The 23,427-nt window shown below is 34.3% G+C and overlaps 4 protein-coding genes across 7 annotated transcripts; 1 reads left to right on the forward strand and 3 right to left on the reverse strand.

Moving 5' to 3' along the window:
- Positions 1 to 400: 400 nt before the first annotated feature.
- On the reverse strand, positions 401 to 5,456 carry LOC107031552 (heat stress transcription factor A-3). 3 transcript variants are annotated; one of them, XR_003574438.1, is made up of 3 exons: positions 4,559 to 5,456; positions 2,431 to 3,829; positions 401 to 889 (listed from the first exon to the last, which is right to left on the reverse strand). XR_003574438.1 is itself a non-coding variant. In XM_027911773.1 (2 exons), the coding sequence occupies exons 1-2, from the start codon at positions 5,009 to 5,011 to the stop codon at positions 2,768 to 2,770; spliced, it is 1,515 nt and encodes a 504-aa protein (XP_027767574.1). In that variant the 5' UTR covers positions 5,012 to 5,456; the 3' UTR covers positions 401 to 2,767. The 3 variants fall into 3 exon arrangements, 1 of the variants encoding a protein (XP_027767574.1); XR_003574439.1 differs by having other exon boundaries at positions 403 to 843; XM_027911773.1 differs by having other exon boundaries at positions 401 to 3,829.
- Positions 5,457 to 6,272: 816 nt separating this feature from the next.
- On the reverse strand, positions 6,273 to 8,134 carry LOC107029911 (gibberellin 20 oxidase 1-like). Its single transcript, XM_015231350.2, has 3 exons — positions 7,456 to 8,134; positions 6,810 to 7,131; positions 6,273 to 6,601 (listed from the first exon to the last, which is right to left on the reverse strand). Exons 1-3 carry the CDS (start codon positions 7,989 to 7,991, stop codon positions 6,323 to 6,325), a joined length of 1,137 nt encoding a protein of 378 aa, XP_015086836.1. The 5' UTR covers positions 7,992 to 8,134; the 3' UTR covers positions 6,273 to 6,322.
- A 2,345-nt stretch (positions 8,135 to 10,479) lies between these two features.
- LOC107031318 (polyadenylation and cleavage factor homolog 4) lies at positions 10,480 to 19,078 on the forward strand. 2 transcript variants are annotated; one of them, XR_003580336.1, is made up of 8 exons: positions 10,480 to 11,168; positions 12,996 to 13,097; positions 13,473 to 13,727; positions 14,396 to 14,512; positions 14,618 to 15,022; positions 15,684 to 17,564; positions 18,248 to 18,290; positions 18,795 to 19,078. XR_003580336.1 is itself a non-coding variant. In XM_015232643.2 (7 exons), the coding sequence occupies exons 1-6, from the start codon at positions 10,785 to 10,787 to the stop codon at positions 17,550 to 17,552; spliced, it is 3,132 nt and encodes a 1,043-aa protein (XP_015088129.1). In that variant the 5' UTR covers positions 10,480 to 10,784; the 3' UTR covers positions 17,553 to 17,564; positions 18,248 to 19,078. The 2 variants fall into 2 exon arrangements, 1 of the variants encoding a protein (XP_015088129.1); XM_015232643.2 differs by having other exon boundaries at positions 18,248 to 19,078.
- A 2,141-nt stretch (positions 19,079 to 21,219) lies between these two features.
- On the reverse strand, positions 21,220 to 22,544 carry LOC107030554 (putative phytosulfokines 6). Its single transcript, XM_015231823.2, has 3 exons — positions 22,343 to 22,544; positions 22,179 to 22,240; positions 21,220 to 21,541 (listed from the first exon to the last, which is right to left on the reverse strand). The coding sequence occupies exons 1-3, from the start codon at positions 22,440 to 22,442 to the stop codon at positions 21,431 to 21,433; spliced, it is 273 nt and encodes a 90-aa protein (XP_015087309.1). The 5' UTR covers positions 22,443 to 22,544; the 3' UTR covers positions 21,220 to 21,430.
- Positions 22,545 to 23,427: the final 883 nt, after the last annotated feature.

The following is a 23,427-nucleotide window of genomic DNA, read 5'->3' on the forward strand; positions in this document are numbered from 1 at the left end:
ATTTATCACCAAGACTAGATTGTAAATTGACAAACTCTATCTTCACTCGACCAACTAGACCTTTTGAGATGATACTGGATACACACGTATTTTTAGTGTTTTTTTTTTCGCAACAAAAAAACATGTAACGTTTGAAGTACGTGATCTTATTTCTTGTGAAGGTAGAGAAATTATTTTCGATAGACTATCAATATAAGTCAAGCATATCAAAAGCAAATATCAAAACTAACAATAGTGAAAGAAAAATATGCTAGAAAACCATAACAACAGATAATATGGTAACAAAAATAAAAAGGAAAAACAGATAATACTAAAATTGCAGAATAGGAAACTAGGAGAACAATAATAAGAATACTAATAAGGAAACTAAACATTTGGACTACTTACTAATGTTCTACCCTAATGATCAACCCCAATATCCTCTTATTTAGGAATCATATCCACGGTAAGCTATAAATTTGTCATATCATGTCTAATCACTTTTCTGATGACCATTACTTCCCCCTATCAATATCACAATACAGATACTTCTCAAATGGTTTGCCAGGATAACCTATCAATTATTACATTGACACAACAATAATCAGATTGCTCCTGATGAACATCCTACACATTTAGAAATATACAAATAAGCTAAGGGAAACCGAATAGCTGAGCAGGATCTTTTTCTTGATGACCGAGAAATCAGTCTGGGCCCAACCCTTGGAACCAAACACAATCTCCACTTAAATATCAGGCTTAGTTCGCATGATGCAAGGCTTGAACTTCCCTCAACCTTTGCCACCTGAGCTAAGCCCTGAGAAGGACTTCGCCAGCTGTTTCTGATGTACATCATTGCTTTACCTAGGCGAGGGTACAAGATCCAAGCAAGCAATTACAGAAGAATCGACTGCACCGGAAGAGAAGTTCAACACAAATTTAAGGGTTCAAAAATTTGAATACTGTTTTGTGTAAGCAATTTAAGCATCGAACACTTTCAAAAAGTCAACCTACTCGACATGACACAGATAGGATTGTTTGACATCAGCCCGATGATACAGACAAATTCACAATTTTTAAATTGATTGATTATGTTGCCTCTAACGTGTCTCTGAAAGGGTGGGCGTCGTTAGTCATAACATTAACTCTGGTTTGTACCCTGTAGCATCTTAAGGAAACAAATTCATTGACTCTACCAACATTGCTAGAGTCTTCCGTTCCTCCACCTCGTCTTTCTTATATTTCTATAATAAGCTACCTAGGACCGTATGAGTTAGTGTTCTTCAGTAGATTTATGGTAAATGGGGAGGAAGCGGAAGCCCTGAAGGAGTTATGCTAATTCACCTTCTTTGTTTCTCGTTTCATCTGAGAAAGAGAAACTTCAGCCACCAGCGGAGCTTGGTGAGTCAAAATACAAAAAGTAGTGCACTAACATAAGAATCAAATAACCAGATCATCCAATTCAGAAACTTAAGGATAATGACTGCAGTGGCCCCATACATTATAAAACCTTTTGAAAAATTTTACAAACTCGATGAGAGACAAGTTCTCTAACACCCTCCTGCACATGTAACTGAAATCTTGAGTCTCCACGTGGATTCAAAATCCTTTTTTTTAAGCACATCGAAGAGTAGACATGATACAGAGAGACAAAGATCAGTCTCAACTGGCTGAAGAATGAGCTGAAGAATGGGCCTGGAAATGAGGAGAGTAGGCTCAAATGGCTAAAAAGTGGGCCTAGATCAAAGTTTTGTGGCTCGATGAGCTGAATTGGGAGAGAGAAGAAGCTCAGAGTGGCTCCATGACCAAGTTGAGAGAACTCCCAGAGCATTACAGTAGATAGAAATAAGACAATTGTACAAATTGGCTTAGCAAAGCTCGAGTCTGATACCATAAGAGAATGGACCTCGGGCCTAACTCAACCTTCAAAAGCTAGCTCATGAGGTGAGTATTGCCCAAGACCATACAAGGAGCTATGTTGCACAGACTCTTCAAAGATATCTATGGGTGTGGGTTGGATACTCCAAAAATAGTGCTTTTTTGGAGGATCCGACACGAGTGTGGCGACATTTTTGGAGAGGCCAAGCAACATAGACAAGGAGACTAGTTAACTATCTCACTACCAGTGTGACTTTTAACACCCCTCCCCTCCCAGCATTGCGCATGCCGGGACATTTGAAGTGTGAACAGTACAAATGAGGTCTAACATCGGATAGACCAAGAATTGAAATAGGTCCGACTCTTATACTATCTCCACGTTGGTTGAGGAAATGGTTGTTGTCTTGGAGAATACTCCCCTCATGAGCTAGTTTTTGAGATTAAATCATGCCAAAGGTAACAATCAAAATTGTACACCATCTGTGCATGTTATTCAGCTTCATCTCAAAGAATTCTGGTAAAGTAATAATTCATCAAGCAATCATATGATAAGTCACCACAAAATCTCCTTACCTGGAAAAAGCTTGAGCGAGCAATGTCATTCACTCATTCAAGTCCGAAATTCTCTAAAGAAGTCCCATACTCGCCTTCAGTGCTGCAAACCTGCGTATTTCACAACTTAAAAGAGTATATGTTAGCAGGAAATATCTACAATTTATGCCATCAAACATTCACAGTCCAGCACAATTAGCGGAGAAATAGCAGACCAAGGAGAGGAATAGAAGAAAAGAACCAGTCAAAAGTAATTATCAACTAAAATATTTATAATCACTCATTCAATATTATGTCCCATCAACTAAATGATGGCTAGTATCCCAATGGCACACTGAAGGCCCAAGGGTACTCTTTCCTAGAAACTATCATTCTTGGGCTGGTTCGCATGGCTTTCAGACTGACCAAAAGGAGACCCATCAGCTGGCCACTTATCGACCCCAGAACTTCCAGCTACCTGCAAGGGATCTATATCCCATAAATCTGACAAACCAGAGCTAACACCGAAGTCTGGAACATAGCTGCTAAGACTATCCCATAACTCGGCGCCAGTGCTTGGCATGCCAGCACTGGCTTCAAAACCCATACCCCAAAGTTCCTCATCTTTCACCATACTTCCAATAGCTGGTGCAGAAAATCCTGAAATGTTCTTCTCCTTTCCCATCTCCTCTGGAAAAGAGGCAAAGTACTCAGGCATAACTTCTATTTGAGGACTAGCTACATTCTTCCCTTTGAATTGAGAGCCTTCGGAGTTAAAGAATGAAGCTCCTCGTATTTCCCGATCTGAACAATTAAGAAGTTCATGTGCCACTGTCAGTCCATCAGCAACAGGACCACCTTCAAAAGGCATGGCTTCCGCTCCTAAACCAGTTTCTGGGAGTTGTTGATCCACAACTGGATTGAAATCTGGGCTGTCAAAGCATCCTGCAAGGTCTTGAAAGTCAGACCTGAACTTGACTATCTGCCCTTCCATTGAAGACGACCCCACTCCATCCGGACCATGTGACTGATGTTTAACAAATTTCCTCATTGTTCTTGGACTAGTTATTTCTCCTTGCTCCTTCATCTGCCGAACACGAGCCAAGAATGTGGGATTTTGAAGCACCTTGGCCAAGAATGAAACCATCTGCTTCTGTCTTTGTTCTGCAGCATGAAGCTTTTCATTAACGGATTCCATTTGTTGAACTGTTCCACGCTGCTGCTGCTGCAACTCAACAACTTCCTGCATCATCAAACTCTTCTCATTCCTGAGTTTCTCTATCTCATCCATAGTAGCTTTCCCTGCTTCAGCAGATGATCCAGAAGAACTCCCACCCTGATGTGACCTTCGCCTCTGTATGTTCTTCAACAAATGCCTCTTCCCTCTCGAGAACCCTTCGTTCGCAAACTCCCACCTGTCAGCATCGATTTTGCGAAATCCCTGAATAAAGGTGCCCAAAAGTAATTCAGAAACAAAAATTGTCCTAAACTATCAGACCTACAACATGAGAATAATGATCATATAACAAAATGAAATTTTTACATAAAGCGAGATGCTAACTGTCAAATTTTTATGAGTTCCAGGAGCTGCATTACACTAGAAATACACAATTAGTAGATCTTTTGAAGTTAGACCATATATAAACTACAAAGCTTAAACACTCTGTTTAATCAGAACCTTAGAATTCTACCTGCAGCAATAGATGAACCTCCCAAACTCAGCAGATGCATCAATGCAGGGAGCTTTATCTACAAGCCCACATCACGAACAGCGCACCTCTTTATCATTTTCCTTAAGAACCAACCACTTTACTATCCACTAAAGATCTCAATGACATCATTTACACAAGATACCAAAAACATTGAACTATCAAGAAGAAAAAACAGTTCTCCAATGTTCATTTACAATCGCAGGAGCCTATACCGTTTACAACGCCAAAAATCTATTTACATTTACATCCTAAAACTTTATCTTTACAGTACATCAAAAACAAAAGAGCAAACAAACTACAGAAAAATGAGGGAAAAAATAAAGATACATGACAAACTACAACAGAAATTACATACAAGGGAAAAAAAATCATTAAAAAGAGAGACAAGAGTTGAGAGAACTAGAGATTTAACACATTAGCCAAAAAAATTTGGCCAGTGTGCTAAAATTAATACCCACATATGTATTAAGCTGTCGAACAAAGCTGGAGAAATTGCTGTGCTTGAAATTCCTAGGAAGAACCGATCTTGAAAACTCCACTGGATCCCAAACTACAAAGCTTTCTCCATTTCTACCCCAAGAAATAATCGTATCCAATGAAGGGTCCTCAACCAAATCAAAAGTCTTTGACAAAAATGGCGGAATTTGTATCCCATGTAAACACTCCATAGGCTGCGGTACACCCAATCCTCCCTCAGCTGGCTGTTCAATTTCTCCTCCTTCTCCTTCTCCTTCTCCAACTGGATTTTGGCTCAAAGGAGTGGCAAAAGATCCAAAATTGATAAAAGGAGAAGATGGGTCAGCAAAAGGGAGTGAAATTGGTGAAAACGCAGCAAATTCAGAGTCCATTTCAGTCAAAAATGGAGGTTTTGTATCAGTATCAGATTCTTGTTTTTTATCAAATGGGTTCATATCATACAAAGAGATTTGTGGTTTTATGGATCAAAGATCGAAACTTTAATAGTTTTTGTGATCAAAAGATTGAAAATTTCGATAAGGGTGATTGATAAAAAGTCGGTAAAAGGGGTTGAAGGGAGGTTTATATAGGTAACGCCGACATACAAACCAAGAAATATCTCCTGTAAACAACTCTGTAAAGTCGGTGGAGTTTTTCTCCTGAAGCTCCATTTTTAATTTTTTTTTTTTTTGGATTCTTGTATGGTTTCTGGAAAATGAAAAGGATTTATGAGGAAACAACCAGGTTATATCTGGGGATTTAAATGTTGTGGAGGAGGAAGAAGAACAAATGGGGTCCATTTTTATACACAGAAAGCAGATATTTTTTGTGAAAATTTTTGTAAGACAAAGTTTAAGTATTAAGTAATTGAATTCAACAATGGTGGCGAGTTGGTCCAATAGAAATGGAGATATTGAAGAAAAGAGATTTTATTAATGGAGTTTGTGGGGTGCCATTGTCTGTCTTCTGCATTAAGTAAAACATTTGTTAGAGGATTTTTTGAAGGGTATTTGACAAAAATGGTTACTTTTAGGTACAACATATGAGGGATAATAATTTCGAGAACAATGTAAAATTATTTTATCTGCTATTAGTAGACTACCAAGTAATTTTGAGAGTACTTATTTCAATATTTATACTATAATAATAATATATATTATCATGTATATCATATATAAAAAAAATGAATTTTAGGTCTGTCTAAGTAATGTCATCACATATTAGAATTTTCATTTTATCTTTAGAACTAGTCTTCTCTTTGAAAAATTGTGACTTCTATTAACGGTTGTAAATTTTATGAAAAAATGTGATTTTTATGAAAAATTATGACCATTTCGAAGATAAAATAAGTATTGATTCGCACTACTGTTTATTGTTTATAAATAAAGGGATTTTCTGCCACTATTATTTGTAGGTTTTAAATCTTATTATGACTCATGACTTTTGTATAACAAAAATAAAAAATTAAAAAAAATATAATTTTAAGATTTCAGAATAACGCTCTGTCTTCAAATAAAATGTTTTTGACAATATAATATATGTATCGAAAATACGAATTATTACCAAATGATCATATGTAAGCTTAATAAAATAGTTTAATTCCGTGCGAAGCACAGATAATTTACCTAATTGAAATAGAAATCAGCTCCTAAATACTAGGTCGATAACTTACTAGAATTATTGCAGCAAAAATATAAGTAGTTCTAAATCAAAAATTCAACATGAACACAAACGATCAAGGCCTTCATTGTTGAACCTCATATGTATTACTCATATTTAGCTTCTGCATTATTTTCTTGAAGCCACATCGAGAAAGCTTGAAGAGTGTTTTTATCAGCTCTATAATGCTTTTGAGTAAACTCAAGGAGAGCAGGCCATGTGAAGTCAGGATATAGTCGAGGGTTGTTGTAGTCCACCAATTCAGTTGGTGGAGTCACCACCTTATCTTTGTGTGGACAAAGAAAGAAAGCTAGTGATTTCCTAGGAGTTGTGTTGTTAACAACTGCTCTATGCAAGCAACTTTTGTATATACCATTCGATAGTGCCTGCAAAAGATAAAACACTAAGTATGTTATATTCATGTTGTACATCTAGGAATTCACGATGTATATCATTATGCGTCATGTAGAAAGATCTTATAATATTTGCCACCTAAAAATGTATAGCTTGTCTAATTAACTCTGTTTATATTATTTGTATGTAATACATAATACGTTAGCTTATTCTATAGTTTTAGTGTGTAAATTTGCTTACCATAAATGTGTCGCCTATGTTAACCACAAAAGCATTGAAATTTGGACGGATGGAGTACCATTCGTTGTCCACAAAAACCTGAAGTCCACTAACACAATCCTGATGGAGAACGGTTAATGATGTTGGATCATAGTGTGGCCCTGTTCCTAAGGTGAGCTCTGGTTTCAGGCACGGGGGATAGTAGTTGAGTCTCATTATGGAATCATTGTCTTCGAAAAACTCTTTAAAGTGACTCTTTTGTACACCTAGGCTGATCCCTAAGAGTTCCATGATCCTAAGAGAAAGTGTATTCATGGAATTACAATATTCTTGATAAACATTCCTGCGTAATTAAAGAAAAAGAGGTTAATTGATTACATAATTGATAAATAGAAAAACAGATACTTTTTTTGTTTCAATTTGTTTTGTTTAAATTTGTTTGTCTGATTTTTATTTGACATAAAATTTAAGAAAGTAAAGAAAGACATTTGAATCCAGTAATCTTAAACAAAAGAATGTAAAATGTACAAGTATATCATTTAGTTTAGTAGTCTGGTCTTAAACATGTCTTTCAAAAAAAGAAAAAAAAGTTTTTGAAGCATACCAAAAAGTAAAGTACGACAAAAAATTGAAAAAGAAGAGTATTAGGATAGTCAATTGTCCTTACCCGAGATTATTGAAACTTTCACCCAATGTCCTTTGAAAATACTCTTTAATTATGTGAGATGAGTTTTCTTTAGCAGTGTATCGTAAAGAGAGTGTCTCTTTCCAAGGAAGTTTCGAAGAAAATCTTCCAGTAAAGCTGCTGGCGTAGCCACAGTGCTCACCAATTTTCCTTTGAGCTTTTTGTTTTTCAAAGAGAGGCATGTCAAAGAACATGTCCATGTAACGATGGGCATTGGAGATTAGATTAGAATCAACTCCGTGATTTACTACAAGAAAGAAACCATGACTCCTGCACGCTTCATCAACAAGCCTAGATGCTTGTTGGGTCGCGATAGGGTCACCAGAAAAGAAACCCATTAAGTCAATAAGAGGAACATGAAGTTCTTGTGCTACAACACATGGCTTCTCATCATCTGGCCATATATATTGTGTGGGAATGTTGAACTCATTTTTCATATGGGATGAATCAAAAATCAATGGTTTTTCCTCACCAAGAATAGGTGATTTTTCTTTTGTGATTATACTATTAGTGGTCATTGTAAGCAGGGATTTGACTTTTTCTTATTTGTGCAATATGTCACAATGGGGAAAAGAAAATAGAAGTTGTTCACTGTGAGGAGCCAAAATGAAGGATTATATAGTGCTTAAGACACTTAAAATTTGGATAGAAATTCATTTGTTGTTTGACTCAGATTTTTAAAAAAAGAAATACTATCAAAAATATGTTTAACTATACATGCATTTTCAATTTTTTTCCTTAAAAAGTTCTCAAGTATCAAAAACAGGTCAGAACAGTATGTTGAGAAGGGCTTAATAGTGCTTCAGTTAGTGGCCGAAGAATTTACTTATATTTTGAATCAAAATTTAAAAAAGGATATACATTTAAAGATATGTTTGAGCATAAATTTCAATTTTGAGTTTGAAATATTTTTCCTTAAAAGGTTTTAAAGTATCAAAAATAGGTCTAAATAGTTTGCTAAAAATGGCATAATAATGGTTTAAATTGGGGTGTTATAGAATGTACATATATATATCTACTCATAATATATCATAATCATAGGTAGAGATATTTAAAGAATTTTTTTAATTAATTTTCTTTAAATAGATTTCCTTATTTTCCTACAAATAACTTTTATTCTTAAAATAATACTATAGTAAAACCACACCAAATAAATATAGGTGAGACTACACAATTTTATTAGTTTATAGATGTATTAATTAAAATAGAAATTAATATTTATTAATTTAAAGAACTTATTGAGATTCAATAAACGTTAATGTTTACTACATCAAAATTATTGTACCTTACTAATTTATGTATCATATTTATTGAATTTACAAGAAATAATAATTTATTGTAGATAAAGTACAATGAATATATCAAAACATTATATCTTGTTAAATTATGTATCTTATTTATTGAATTCATATGAATAAAAAACATTTATTATACGTAAAATACAATGTGCTTGAGTGATTTCATTGTAATTTTTTATTATATGATTCATTGTAAAATAAATTTAAGAATACAATGATTTATTGTAAAATAAATTTATCATACACAATGTTCATTGTTTCTTAATAATCAAATATTATTCACTATATATTTACCAAAAAAGTTCAATGTATGATAGTGAGACACATGAATTTCTTGAAACCATAACCAAAAATGACTTCTTTATAAAAATGTGTCACTAAATCAACAATGACAAATCAAATACGTAAAACATTATGTGAATACAAAATAAATTATTCCATATGCACTTTAAAAAGTGCAGTTATGGTAACACCGAAACTTTTAGATGCATTAAGAAAAGTTAGAGATGAGCATTAATTAGTATATATATAAAAGAGAATTCTAGGCCCGCCTACGTGGTGTCACCTTTCAAAAACTAGTCTTTCATTTCATGAAAAATTTTAATTTTTATGAAAAATTGTGACTTTTACGAAAAATTGTGACTTTTATGAAGAGTTGTCACTTTTATGGAAAGTTGTGACCTTTTCGAAGGGTTGTTACTTTTTCAAAGTTATAACCTTTTCGATAAGACACGATAATTATTTGTTCACACTACCCTTTGTTGTTTACAAATAAATGACGTTTCTCTCATTTTAAAACAACGAAAATTTTAAACTTTTTCTTCCTCCCTTCTGGATAATTAAATATTTGTGCACTTTTCTCTTGTTGAATGACTCACTCACACCATTATTTTTGTATCAATACACTGGTGAATAGATATGTCCTATCTTGTGAGGATCTATTCCTTTAAACATCAGGTACTAGAGGAAAATAATTTTCTTAGGGGACACTGTGCATTCAATTTACTCATTTCTTTTCATTTTGTTTCATTCTATTTTTTGAAGATTATGATACAATTTTTTACAATCATTAATTTATGCTTACATTATTAATTATTATTTTTGAGTACATGCTTAAAACTTTATTGTTTATGTTGATGCAAAGTTATATTTATAAGTATTCGTTAGTACAAATTAAATAACAAGCGTTAATTGAGTATTCAAACAACTGAAATTGTTGAAGGTACAGTAAAAGAACTCGTACAAATTTCTAATTTCTTCATCAACATTTGTGTTCTTTTGAAAATCCTCTAATAATTAATAACTTTGCATGCCCATATTGACATAATACATAAACATGACGGATGATATTTACATACAAATTCGATAATTGGGGAGAAATATTTATCCTGTTTCCCTATTTTATATACAAATAAAATTTTTTATCCTAAGAATAATTATATAAGACAAGATTACGAAGATCAACAAAAATAAGAGAATGGTTTGGAGAGGGGTAAGGATAAGAATTGCGTAACCAAAACGATTTTTTAACGATGATAAATAGATGTTGATCCAATTCACCTAGCTATGTCAGTTCGAACTAGACGGGTCACCAAGAAAAATAGCCCAACTCAACTCATGGGCTCCAACAAGGCCCATATCGTTTACCCCTTTCTCTCTTCCAATTTCTTCAAATAGCACCCCACCCCCAATTGCCCCGACCCATATATATAGGAGCTACACTTTTACCCAAATCAATCAGAAACCCTATCTCCTATTCCAATTTACAGCTGAAAATCCCCAATTGAAGCTAACAATTTGAGTTCTGTATATATATAAAGATCAGATTTAGTCTCTTTGATTCGAGTTGTTCTTGAAATTTACATGGAATTAGTAATAAGTAGTGATTTTGTTGTTTTTTTTGATTTTGCGTTTTTTTTAATAGCAATTTTGGATGTAACCGATGTAAAATAGTTTGAATTTAGGGTTAGTTTTTTTTTTCTTTTATTATTTGATGATTGTTTGGATAAAGTGATGGAAATGGAGGGTTCTCGTAGACCATTTGATAGATCAAGATTGGAGCCAGGACCTAAGAAACCAAGATTAGTCGAAGCCCCAATTGGAACTGACCGAGGTTCTAATGGGAGAAGCTTTATTCCTCAACGGGGACCTGGGAATTCGAGGATTCGAGCTAGTGATAAAGGGGGAGACTCGGAAAACAGTGATTCGATTCGCGGGTCTTTTCAACAGCAGCAGCAGCAGACGCAGCATCAGGAGCTAGTGAGCCAATATAAGACGGCTTTAGCTGAACTAACATTTAATTCGAAGCCGATAATTACAAACTTGACTATTATTGCTGGTGAGAATTTGCAAGCGGCCAAGGCAATTGCTGCTACTATCTGCAACAACATTATTGAGGTGATATTCCGGTTTTAAATGCTACTGTGTCAATGTTGTTGATTTTGTTTAATTTAGTGTGTTTTATTTTTTGGTTGTACAGAAGTGAAATCTGATAAAGAAGGTAAAGTTAGATTTATGATATTTTAGATTAGTGCAGCTGGTGTAATGAGTGTTGTAGCTGAAAATAGAGTCAAGATTTTGTAAATGATTTCTTGGTTAGTGAGAAAGTTGGTGAATTTGGAACAAATTTGGTCTCTTTATGAAATTATATAAGTTGCTTTGCTATGGTGATGGAGATGTCATGATTATAACTTTAGCTGTTAGAATTTTCCATTCAAAGTTATCCGAATAGCGTTGTGAAACAATTCCAAAGTGCAATCACAGTTTTTCCACAGCATTGATGAGAATGATTATATGTGAGACGTTGGGCAAAAAAGTACTTGTATTTCCAATTTCTAAGCTTTCCTCCTGGATGTATCTCAAAGTATCATAGTTCTTTAATTAAAAAATGATTCATGCAGTTTCTATATGTGACTGGTTAATGTCTGGCCAATACAGACTCAATTCATTTTGCCTTTTAGGTTCCCAAAAGGCCAACACCGATTATGCTCTAACTTTATTGGTGAGGATGATCCAATTCCTTTATTGCTAGGCAGTTTGAAAACATGCACCTTACATATACTTATGATTTGTCGGGCTCACGTCTTTGGCGTAAATCAGATACTCAGCATCGTTGAGGTTCACTATTTAGCATTTGTTGTCAGATGAAGGATGTATCCAGTTATTTAGTTGTATTCTCTACAAAATTAGTATGCAAGACATGTCAAGTTCAATCCTTTAAAAAAAAACAAAGACATGTCTTCAAGATGTGCTGTTATACAGAATCTTGCTTCCTGTAGTTTCACAATTTTTGAAAGTTTGGATATACTGATCTTGAGCCTTTGCTTTTGGATCAGACATTGAAGGTCTGGCAACTTCTTGATTCAAGTAACTTGTCTGGATTGTGCTTCTTTAACTAGTGGATGCTGTGATTCACATAAACAAATTGCGATTAATTCCAAAATGATAGAGAAAGAATCATCCAGACTCCACTTGTGGGGTTACATCGTGTATGTTGTTGTTGATACAGAAAGAATCATATTCACTCTATGTTGTGTAAATTGTGAATTTCATACCAGAAACATTTTTTAAGTCCAAATTAGATTCTGATTGAAGTTGCAGATGCTTTTCTTTAAATGGATAAAGGAAAGACATCTCTTTGAAAGTATTCCATCCTTCGATCCGAGTGGTTTTGTTATCTGTACAATATATAATTTTGCTGTGCTAATATGAAGGATGTCCATGGTTATATTTGTTTTTATGATATCAATTGATGCGATACAGGTATAACTAAATTACTGTCTAGATTTTGTTGAATAAATTTTGCCTGTATAAAGAGAAGGTGAAATGAGAGTGCAGTGCAGAGCTGCGGGAAGATCTGGTCATCCCATGTTAACAGCTCCCTTCCCTTAACTGGTTTATTCTATTTTGAAATTGTTCTCTAGCTTTGCCAAAGATGATTTTTATGTTGATACTTCTGCGGCCCAGTTTGCTATTCAGTTTGTCTGCTGAATATTTAAGTAAGTACTCCAGAGCTGTATTGCATGTGCTATCATGGTTTGCAAAGATGTCGGATATAATGGTGCTTATATTCTTTGCTTTGCTGCTTTGAGTAATGTTTCTCTGTCTATTTCTTTTCCCGTTAAGAATTGTGGTTTTGCTTTTACCCCTTGGCATACGATTCGCATCAGTCAGTGTCAATGGATTTTACGAACTGATTTTAATATAGCTGGAAATCATTTGCAGGTTCCTACTGAGCAAAAGTTGCCATCTCTATATCTTTTGGACAGTATTGTCAAGAACATCGGGCGGGATTATATCAAGTATTTTGCCACCAGGCTGCCTGAGGTCAGATTTGGATTTATATGTAGTTTGTTGTGATCATGATTCTTGCAACCGTTGCATTTTCTCATCTATCAACTTTTTTCTAGAGGAAAAAGAATCTCTGTAACATACTTTGCTCAGCTGTTGTTACCATTGCCATTCATTTGATGAGATCTTCTCATTTTACTTGGAGAAAAAACACTGTTACGAGCTCTTCTCAGTTTTTCCTGTGTCCTGTGAATGTGACATCCATCTGAGTGGATGATGATGTCGAGCACTGTGAATCCTATCTTACCTTGAGTAATCAATTGTAGTTGGGTTGATGTTTCTAGTATAGGGACATAGCTGCATTACTACGAGCTAATACATACTTCATCATCTTTGTTTCGTGTGTTTTAGGTTTTCTCCAAAGCTTATAGACAGGTTGAACCTTCAGTACATCCTGGGATGCGGCATCTTTTTGGAACTTGGAAAGGAGTATTCCCCCCTCAACAACTACAATTAATTGAGAAGGAGCTCGGATTTACTACCGGTGTCAATGGCTCATCATCAGGGACATCTAGGCCTGATCCACAGGCTCAACGACCTGCACATAGCATTCATGTAAATCCGAAATATCTGGAGGCACGGCAACGTCTACAGCAATCAACCAGGGTAAGTAAGAGTAGCCATTATGGTGCTCTCTTTGGAATCTATTTTCTCGAGCACGTTATGTGGTGCTGCTACTGTGTCACATGTCCCTAACTTTTCATCATCTCAAGTGCTGAGTTTATCCCAGTTCTTGCTCTGCTGTTGAATGAGATTTTGATAGCTGGAGGTTCAGGCACTGTTGTTACCTTCATACAAAACACATACAATACTGCCCTTCGTTTTAAATTTAGCCATGGTTGGGAATAGTACAAAACCTGAATGGTCTCTCTATCAGAGACTTCTCAGTATTGGGTGAATGCTCATGTAATGGGTTAAGACACTACCTGCCATGTCAACTGGTTCTCAGGAATTAGTGTTAGTGCCTTGGGTTTCCAAAATCCTTCTCTTGAACTGACGCGAACTGTCGCTTCATCTAAAAGCATGTTCAGAGAAGGACACTTATATTTTTCAATTATTTTTTATCAATATTTTTAGTTATTGTGCAACCCACCACCACCACCACACACACACACACACAAAATCTTGAATTTTGTTTTCTTGGGTCAATTTGTGAAATATTTTGTTGATGGGTGATGGTGGGAACTTGAATGTCAAATGTTTTGTTCAATTGTAAAACACATCTTTCCTGCAAAATACTCTTTATGTTTATCAATGTTCTTGTTATAATGAAGGCAAAAGGAGCAGCTAGTGACATCAGCAGTACTGTCAATGTAAATGAGGACGCAGAGAGACCAGAGAGAACGACCAGTGTTAATTCTGGAAGATCATGGATTGATCCCTCCATTAAGGTAGGGATATGGAGTATGTTTTAACTATTGAACGTCTGCAGATATGCTTGCTTGAACTTTTATTAAGTTAAGGAATCTAAGCCAGTTAATATTGCAATATTGTAGCGTGCTCAGAAAGAAAAGTTGAATGAGCATGTTCCTGAGAAAACTACCAGTGCAGCATATGGGGATTCGGATTATGCTTCTGATCTGCCTAGACGTGCTGCCTTTGGAGTAGGAAGAGGAGGTGAAAGATTTAAAGAACAGGGGTTCGATAAACCTTGGTATGATTCCGGGGCTGGTAAAATATTGAGCCAAAGAAGCAGCTTGGACACTAAGCATGATTTACAAAGTATACCCCAAAAATCTGCAACCTCTGATGCACATCCACAACTAATACCGTCCTTACCAAATAGAACCAGTACTTTAACGGATAGGAGCTGGAAGAATTCTGAGGAAGAGGAGTACATGTGGGATGATGTAAATAATGCAGCTAAAGACCGGTGGGCATCTGAGGATTCAGATAAATCTGTAAGAGAATGCTTAACCAACATTTATTCATATTATTACTGGATTCGTTTCTAAAAGAATTACATGCACTTTGCCCAGTGTAGTGCTACTTCTGGACAGATAGTCCACCTTAATAAGAAAATGCAGTAATGATCTCCTTAAAGTTAATAGTGTCTAACCCATGAACTTTTTGTCTAATCATTTTCTTGCAAACTAAATTTTTTGTTTCTAACGCTTGTTAAAATTCTCATGAAACCAGCAGGCTTACTGCTCATCAAGGTCACTTTTTGCTTTTGATAGAAATCACTATTTGTGCACCAACTTCTAGCCCTTCAACATGGATCAGCATATTCTGCCGCTTCTAGCTGCTACTCTCTCTCTATATAACCTTTTTCTTGACAGCTGAGAGCCCCTTTGGCAAATTTGTCTATCGTACCGATCTATTCTATTTATCATTGTAACTATGAGCTTGCTTTATGATGCCTTAAGTACTGCAAAAGTCATTTGTATGTTACTTTCTAATATGCTTACACTAGGTCTGTTAAATTTATGATTCCAAACGCTTTTGTCTCTTTGTTGATTGAGCTAGTTTCGTAATTTCTTCTAGTAGCTACTTTTTTGTTGTGTAAAATGTTTATGCTGTTTTTGACAGACCAACCTTGTTATTTTCCTGAATCTGCAGGACTTAGAAAATCAACTACGGAGACCACAAAGCATAAGGGAGGTCGGGTTAAGGGCTGATAGTGAAGCCTCAGCTGATTCTCCTTCTGCCGAAGAGAGAGGGCCAGCTTCTTTTGGGAATCAAATGTCAGCAATGTGGTCCAGGGGATCACATGCTTTAGATGGAGTTAGGCATTCAGCTTCTGTTCAAGGTGCTCCAGTTCATTCAGAAGGCTATCAAACTTCTTTCAGTGGATTGTCAAAAGTTGCAAATTCAGTAAGTAGGGCATCTTACAAGTTACAGACAGGTTCAGTCCATGTTGGAACGCCAAATATTGGGCCGATGAATGCAACTCTGGAATCCAGGGGATCAATAGTGCAACATGGAGAGACTCTCAGAGCTGCCTCTCCCTCTGCTCAGTCACCAATGCATCACCGTCCTCCATCCCCATCACTTATAACAAGCAACTGTAATCAAGTAATTAACAGTCCCGCTGAGCAGTACCAGATGCAAACCAGTTCTCGTTCTGATCCAAGACTATCCCAAATCTCAAGGAGGTCAAATCTAGATCCTCGTAACCAGTATGCCCAGGAATCTCTGACAATGCCATCTCGGAATACCGTTTCAGTTAATTCACAAAGACAACACCCTCCAAGTTTGCAGAATTCGTCTGCCTTGTCTTCTTCTCATCAGTTGCGACAGAAGGTTCAGCGGGAAAGCCTGGAATCTGAATATTCTGGTCAAACCAAGAATTCAACAGTTCCTGAGATTTCAGGTTTTCCTGATCCCTCTAGCACTAGCAGTTTGTTGGCTGCTGTTTTGAAGAGTGGAGTCATTGGTAATAAATCGAGTTCTGGTACTACGTCAAGTTCTCTTGATAAGAGTGCTCTGTCATCCCAAGACAGTGCACAGCCTCATCCCGCCCAGTTTTCCACATCTGGGCCTAGGATACCGCCGGCCTCTGTCACTAGTCTATCGATGGACAGAAATGCTTCGAACTCTCCAAATTATTCCCAGAGAAATGTAGAACAGCCACCATTGCCACCTGGTCTGCCTCCAACTCTTGCAGGTACTGCATCATCGCAGATGCCGAATGCACCAAATACTGCTTCCAGTCCTCTTTCAAGTATTTTGAGTACATTGGTGGCGAAGGGGTTAATATCCGCATCAAAGAAGGACCCTCCTATTTATACTCCTTCAGATACACCTCCTCAAACTCAGAACCTTATTCCACCTGCAAGCTCCATTTCAACTCCTGCTTTATCTGCTCCAATATCTTCATCTGTTCCTTCTTCAGCTCATAAGGATGAACTTTCACACTCGAAACCTTCTGCTAAAACTCCTGAGGTCTTACTTCAGTCCATGAAAGAAGAAGCAAAAAGTCTCATTGGGCTTGTATTTAAGCCAGATGTGATTCGGAATTCTCATCCTGCTGTCATCAGTGACCTTGTTGATGATGTTCCACTTCAGTGTGGAATATGCGGTTTTGGATTTAAATTCCAAGTGAAACTTGATAGACACTTGGAGTGGCACTCATTGAGAAATCCAGATGTCAAACTGTTGAATAATTCAAGAAAGTGGTATTTAAATTCTGGGGAATGGATTGCTGCATTTGGTGGCCTCCCTTGTGGCGATAAATCCGAAGGGCCAGCTGGAGGTTCTAGTGAGACATCAGAATGTACTGAGACCATGGTTCCTGCAGATGAATGTCAATGTGTGTGTGTTTTGTGTGGTGAGTTTTTTGAAGACTTCTACAATGAAGAAAGTGATGAATGGATGTTCAAAGATGCTGTTTACATGAGTATTCCAAGTGAAAGTGATTGTCAGGGTCCGATAGTCCACAAGAACTGTATTTCAGAAAGTTCTTGTCAAGAGTTGGGGTTTGCCTAGGATATAAAACTGGTAAGTGATATGATGTTAAAGTTGATTTTAGATATTTTAAATACTTCACTAGATACTAATAATTATGAAAGAAGCCTTTTCATGTGGTTTGCTGGTAAATGGGTGGCATCTGTTTTTCATAGATAAGAATCTGCCATCGATTCTTAATGGAAAAACAAATATGTGGTACTTATCATTTAAATTATTCCCCAAATATATGTTTAGCTGATTTTGGTCCTTCAAGTGTCTGAAAACTGAACACAAGTTACTTGTCGGGACCTTGAGTAAATTATGGATGTAATTGTCTGACAGCCCCATTTTGGAGTGCGTTGCTCTTAAGAATTAAATGCTTTTCAGAAGAGAGAACTTCCTAAAGTTCTTAAATTCTCGAAGTGCTTTGAATTCAAATTGGTTTTGTGCTGGCAACAAAATGGTTAGACAAGTTATGCTGCCCGTCAGAATTGTTAGTTGAAACTTTTGGACTGGCAATAAAATGGAGGAAGCTTAACTTTTGAAATACTATTTAGAGATGCATTATTCTTTTTGATCTTCTTTTGGACTTGCATACGTGCTCGAACATTTTAATCTTGCCATCCTTCGTAGTTTGTATGTTGGTATTTATTCGTTCCTTGCAGTTCCTTTATTTCATTAGTAGCCACTGCTGACTTGTATTGTATCATATTGTCCATGGTTTCATTTCTCAGGTGTTGGATGCTTGATTTTTGTCTCTTAATTGAAGACAACCAGGTTCATTTTGAATTACTTGTAATGATTATACATCTTCTTGCTTAGTAAGCCTCTTCCATGCTTTTGTTTGAAACGACAATGAAATGGAAATTCTAGATACTAGAACAGTTTGCGCATCACATCTTCCTCAATTTGATACTTTCTGTCCACTTACAATTGTCCTCAGTGACGTTTTCAGTTTCAGTTATTGATGCTATTGAACAAACTATCGAACAAAAATCATCCAGCTGCAATTCTGTTCAAGATCCAACTTATACTTAAGCAAGCTTCTGAGTGTGCATTCACTTTGTTAGAACATTAAGGGCTTAAAACTTTTACTAATTGTTTAGAGCCTCAGCAACTTTGTCCCTTTTAAGTTCTCGGACACTTGGACTGTCATTGCAACCATATTGTTGGTTTTAGATAATGGATATTCCCAGATTTTGATAGAAGTTCTTTGTTTATTGGGATGTAATTTCATTGCCTGTATGTTTATAGCAAGTGCTTGGTTTTTACTTCTAGTAGAAAGTAGGAGGTTCTTGAAGCTGTCGACTGAACGTTCGTTCACATTAGTTGCTGCTCAAGCTGATGAGAATCTTTACATACACAAACTTCTGTGGAATTGTTCATTGTGAACTTTTTTTGTGCTCAACATCACAATCCTCATTTTACTCTCTCTTACTGCGTATTAAGTGACGCGAATATGACAGGAGTGCTTTCGAGATTGAGCATAAGAATGTATGCTTTGCTGTAACAGTTTTTCCTCTGATGTTCTTGAAAAAAAGGGGGATTAAACTCATGTTACACAATTTTCCAGCTGCAGTTTTCTTCTTTTGTTGCAAATTTTTAGATTTATTAGTTTTTACTTCTGTTCATGTTATCCACTAGATCCAAGCATTTCTTCCCTGATTCTCCTATGAACAAAAAAATGGTGTGCTTAGATTGCAAAACATTTAATTTAAACTTCTCATTTCATCGCAACGTACCCAATGTAGTTTCATAAGTGGAGTCTAAGGAAGGTATGAAGTATCTACTCAATACTTAGGAGTCGTTTGATGTGAAGTATAAGGTATAATAGTGTTAGATTATTGTATCTTACGTTTGGTTGAAGTTATTAGACAATCTTCAGATTATTTATCCCATCAAAGGATAAGTTATCTCATATATATAATAGTTTCTGGATAATTTGTTTCTAATCAAACGACCCTTCAAGCATCGACATCGACTAAAAGGGTAAACTAGTTACACAATGCTCGAGGCGCTGCCGTTTGCTATGATGGCTAAACCAACACAATATTCAAAGCACTGTCATTTGTCACATTGCTACTCAAGTCCATCGACTGATTCTATAATAAAAGCTAGTAATTATGAATACCATTTTTAGCGAGTTTTAATATTATTCGATTTATGAATAGGCATTTCTTATGGAATAAGTATTCAAAACTCTTCATGTTTAAGATTATGTCTAGAACTAGAAGTCTTGGTACCACATAAAATTAGAGTACTATGGTATATTTAGATTCACAAATAATTGTTTTTTCAATTATTAAACCTAAAAATCTCCAAATAATGTGTGAAATGCATAGTATATATTGAATAAGTATGGCTCAATCATACAGCTGTGTTAAAAGACAAGACACTAATACCAATGAATGATTTGTACATTTGGACTTAAAAGTAAGAAAAGAGACAAAGGTGCAATAATTGAAGGAATCTGTTAAAGGTCAACTCTGGGTCTACCAATTTCCTTTTAATTGGAATTTGAAATTGACCCCTTTTCTCATGCTATTGTCCCCTTATAAAGAAATTTTATCATTTCCGCGCTTTTACTTTTACTTGTCATTTATTTTTAAAATAAATTTTTAATTTTTCTTGTTACGAGAAAACACAATTTTCTTTTCATGGCTTTTCCTCTGTATTAAAAATTTATTTTTCAAGACTTAATACTCCTTAAACATCATTTAATAAGAATAGTTTAGTAAAATATTTATATCAATAATTATTTTCTTAATACATGTATTAAATCAAACAATGACAAGTAAAACCGAATGAAAGAAATATATTCTTTCTTTTCACCAAATAAGTAGTATTTTTCTAATCCACCCTAAATAAAAAGGACATCGGGAATCGAACCTTTGTGGTTAGTTAATTTTTAAAATATATATAGAGAGAGTACTGAAAGGGCTTATCGCTCAACGGATCAAAGACACACTAACAACACTTTGTTATCGACTCCGTCACTTTCGAAAAAAAATATTTAACCCCAATTTCGAACTATTTTACCTGGGATACCTCCCAAAAAAAATTGATTTGAAAAAGTTCAGTACTTATTACTAAAATCTATGTCATTTCAAGAATAACTCGAATTAATAGGACTCATACTCAACAAATTATTGTATAAGTTGAATAAAATAAAATGATTACTTTATTTATATCACAAAAATACAATTTTCGACGGTGCAAAAGTATAATTTAAAGATACATTTATTTAAAAAAAATTGAGGTTATAAATTCAAAGTATTGCTGATAGGGAACATATAGTATAACCAACGATTTCTTTTTAATTATTTTTTGTTTTTTTTTCATTGATGTCGATAGCTTTTTTAAGTCTGATTAAAGTTGAATTTGTGTATGGCAAGATCTACTCTTACGCTCTTCTCATAATTATTTTCATTTTAGTTGTATCCTTTTGTTTCATATTAATTTTCATATAATTAAGAATAATCATTCCAAATTACTTGTCAATTTATATAATTAAGATAGAATTAATTTATCTTTTCCTATTTTACCCTTACAATTCATTCCTTTTAAAAGGATAAACAAGCTAGTCAAGTTTCAAGAAAAAATTTTTAGGAAGTACATAATAAAATTACCCTTCTTAAACGAGCGTATAAAACAAAAAATAAATAACTAATATGAAACGAAGAAAATAATAAACAGAGATCAAGACTTAAAGAGTAATAATTAAACTTTTGGCTATCTTTATAATTCTCACAAAACATAGTACTACAATCTTATGATACATCGAAATACAAGTTTTAATAAATTAAAGTTTCTTTTAGTACGTAGTACTATAATTTAAAGTTTTCAAAGTATAGAAAAAAAACATTACTAATTAATCATCCTTAAGGAAAAAAAAAATAATATTAATATAAACTTGTTCAATGTTTTGGCTTGTGTTGAGTATAAATATAATCCAAATGAGCCTCTGCAATCATTCTTCTCTTGAAACAAATTTCATCTTTTTCTTCACATTCTTCTATTCCCATGAGCTATTCCAAAAAAATAAAAGAAAAATTCAATTCGAAGTTAGAGTCGTATATATGAATTTTAAAATCGGAGCTCAAAAATTATAATAAGTGTATTAAAGAAAATACAACAAAATTATATTACTCTATATATATTCTCAGAAGTTACATGTATATCAAGGCGATTCAACAATTTATATACGTACAAAAATTTATTTTTGCCATACTTTTTGGAAGAAAAGATTTAAATTGAACCCCTTTTTATCTCAAAACTCCGAAATAAATGAAAGGTGATCAACTGAATATTTTTTTAAAAAAAATTATATCGTCTATATAAAAAATTACTTTTCTATAAAAAAGAAAAATTCAAATACGAGCTAGCTAAAATTCAATAGGCTAAATTACTAGGCCTAAACACAAAAACAAATTGAAATTATTGCTTGATTATTCATAGCTAACATAATATTCTGATAATTCATCGCTAAATAGGATTAACAAAGAATTTTTTTTACTAATTACAAAATCTTCTCACTAGCTAAATTTTTTTGTTTTCTGTAAGAAGTGAAATCTCAAATCGATAATATGAATTTTCACTGATCATATCGATTCGGATAAGCTCATATACCATATATAAGGGGGGGAAATAAGAGAAAGAACTTACATCATTGAAATCTTCTTGTACTTGTGAGGAAATTGGATTATTACTAATAATCCCATTAGATTCTGTGAAAAAATAATAATTAATTAATTACTATTCAACAATAATTTAATTTTTGAAGCTCTATAGAAATTGATTAAAAAATTTAAAATAAAAAATATCAGTACCTTGAGGATTAATTGTTGGCAATAAACGAGCTGATGTTGTGTAGGAAATTAGTAGTAAAACCATAAGAGAAAGAAGAAGAAAAATATTTTTTTGCTCCATTTTTTGCCTTTGATTTATTGATTTTTTCTTTTTGCTTAAAATTCTTCTTTTTATTGTCTTTGTAATGATGAGAGAGAGAGAGAGAGTAAAAGAGAGATGAGAGATGGAAGAGTAGAGCTGTTGTGAGTTGTATAAATAGCAAGAATTTTAAGAGAATGCCAGCAAAATATTGTTAGTCAAAACAAGTGTCGATATCGAATGAACGGGTTGAGTTGAATTTGAACAGATCAAAATAAGTTGAGTTAATAAACGAATGAAGTAATTTACAACAATGACATTGGAGAGTTATGAAGTATTGTCATTGTCGAATGAATGGGTAGAGTTAATTTGAACAGATCAAAATAAGTTGAGTTAATAAACGAATGAAGTAATTTACAACAATGACATCGGAGAGTTATGAAGTATTGTCATTGTCGAATGAATGGATAGAGTTAATTTGAACAGATCAAAATAAGTTGAGTTAATAAACGTATGAAAGTAATTTACAATAATAACATTGGAAATAGAATGATTATGAACTTTTGATTATGTTTGCTTCAAACTAGGTTAAAAATCGAAAGTTGTTAAACATGAAAGTTTTATTTATTGACTGAGTTAGTATAGTATGAAGTTCAAAATCGTGATTAAAGTGAACAGAATCATAGGTCATAAAATGTTTTTAATAACTCAGTTGATTGACTATTCTAATTATTATTTTATTTATTATTATTCGATTTACTAGAAAACCTCCTATTAAAAATAACCAGGGATTATAACATGACTCATTCAACTCTTATTAAGTTCATTTTTTATTTGTAAATAATAAATAAATAAATTACAAAAATACCAGCAAATTAAATTATATTTTTATAAATTAATTTTATCATCGATAAATAAAAAAGCAAAAGTCACGTGAATAAATTAAAAGAAATGAAAAGAACTTAAAACCACTCATTTTCTCATTAGTTTAGTTGCTATCTAATATTGTACGTGATGAACTTGGATA

This window comes from Solanum pennellii, chromosome 9 (genome assembly GCF_001406875.1).
Source record: "Solanum pennellii chromosome 9, SPENNV200".
Lineage (NCBI taxonomy): Eukaryota > Viridiplantae > Streptophyta > Magnoliopsida > Solanales > Solanaceae > Solanum > Solanum pennellii.

What these genes read in the sequence shown, in the direction of transcription:
- LOC107030554 (XM_015231823.2), bottom strand. Translation starts at nt 22,442, where the DNA reads ATGGAGCAAAAAAATATTTTTCTTCTTCTTTCTCTTATGGTTTTACTA. An exon ending in GCCAACAATTAATCCTCAAG is followed by an intron (nt 22,241 to 22,342) that starts GTACTGATATTT and finishes ATTTTTTCACAG; the next exon opens with AATCTAATGGGATTATTAGT. An exon ending in TACAAGAAGATTTCAATGAT is followed by an intron (nt 21,542 to 22,178) that starts GTAAGTTCTTTC and finishes TTTTTGGAATAG; the next exon opens with CTCATGGGAATAGAAGAATG.
- LOC107031318 (XM_015232643.2), top strand. Translation starts at nt 10,785, where the DNA reads ATGGAAATGGAGGGTTCTCGTAGACCATTTGATAGATCAAGATTGGAG. An exon ending in GTCTACAGCAATCAACCAGG is followed by an intron (nt 13,728 to 14,395) that starts GTAAGTAAGAGT and finishes GTTATAATGAAG; the next exon opens with GCAAAAGGAGCAGCTAGTGA. An exon ending in GGATTGATCCCTCCATTAAG is followed by an intron (nt 14,513 to 14,617) that starts GTAGGGATATGG and finishes GCAATATTGTAG; the next exon opens with CGTGCTCAGAAAGAAAAGTT.
- LOC107031552 (XM_027911773.1), bottom strand. Translation starts at nt 5,011, where the DNA reads ATGAACCCATTTGATAAAAAACAAGAATCTGATACTGATACAAAACCT. An exon ending in TTCGACAGCTTAATACATAT is followed by an intron (nt 3,830 to 4,558) that starts GTGGGTATTAAT and finishes ACCTTTATTCAG; the next exon opens with GGATTTCGCAAAATCGATGC.
- LOC107029911 (XM_015231350.2), bottom strand. Translation starts at nt 7,991, where the DNA reads ATGACCACTAATAGTATAATCACAAAAGAAAAATCACCTATTCTTGGT. An exon ending in GAAAGTTTCAATAATCTCGG is followed by an intron (nt 7,132 to 7,455) that starts GTAAGGACAATT and finishes TTAATTACGCAG; the next exon opens with GAATGTTTATCAAGAATATT. An exon ending in ACATAGGCGACACATTTATG is followed by an intron (nt 6,602 to 6,809) that starts GTAAGCAAATTT and finishes TATCTTTTGCAG; the next exon opens with GCACTATCGAATGGTATATA.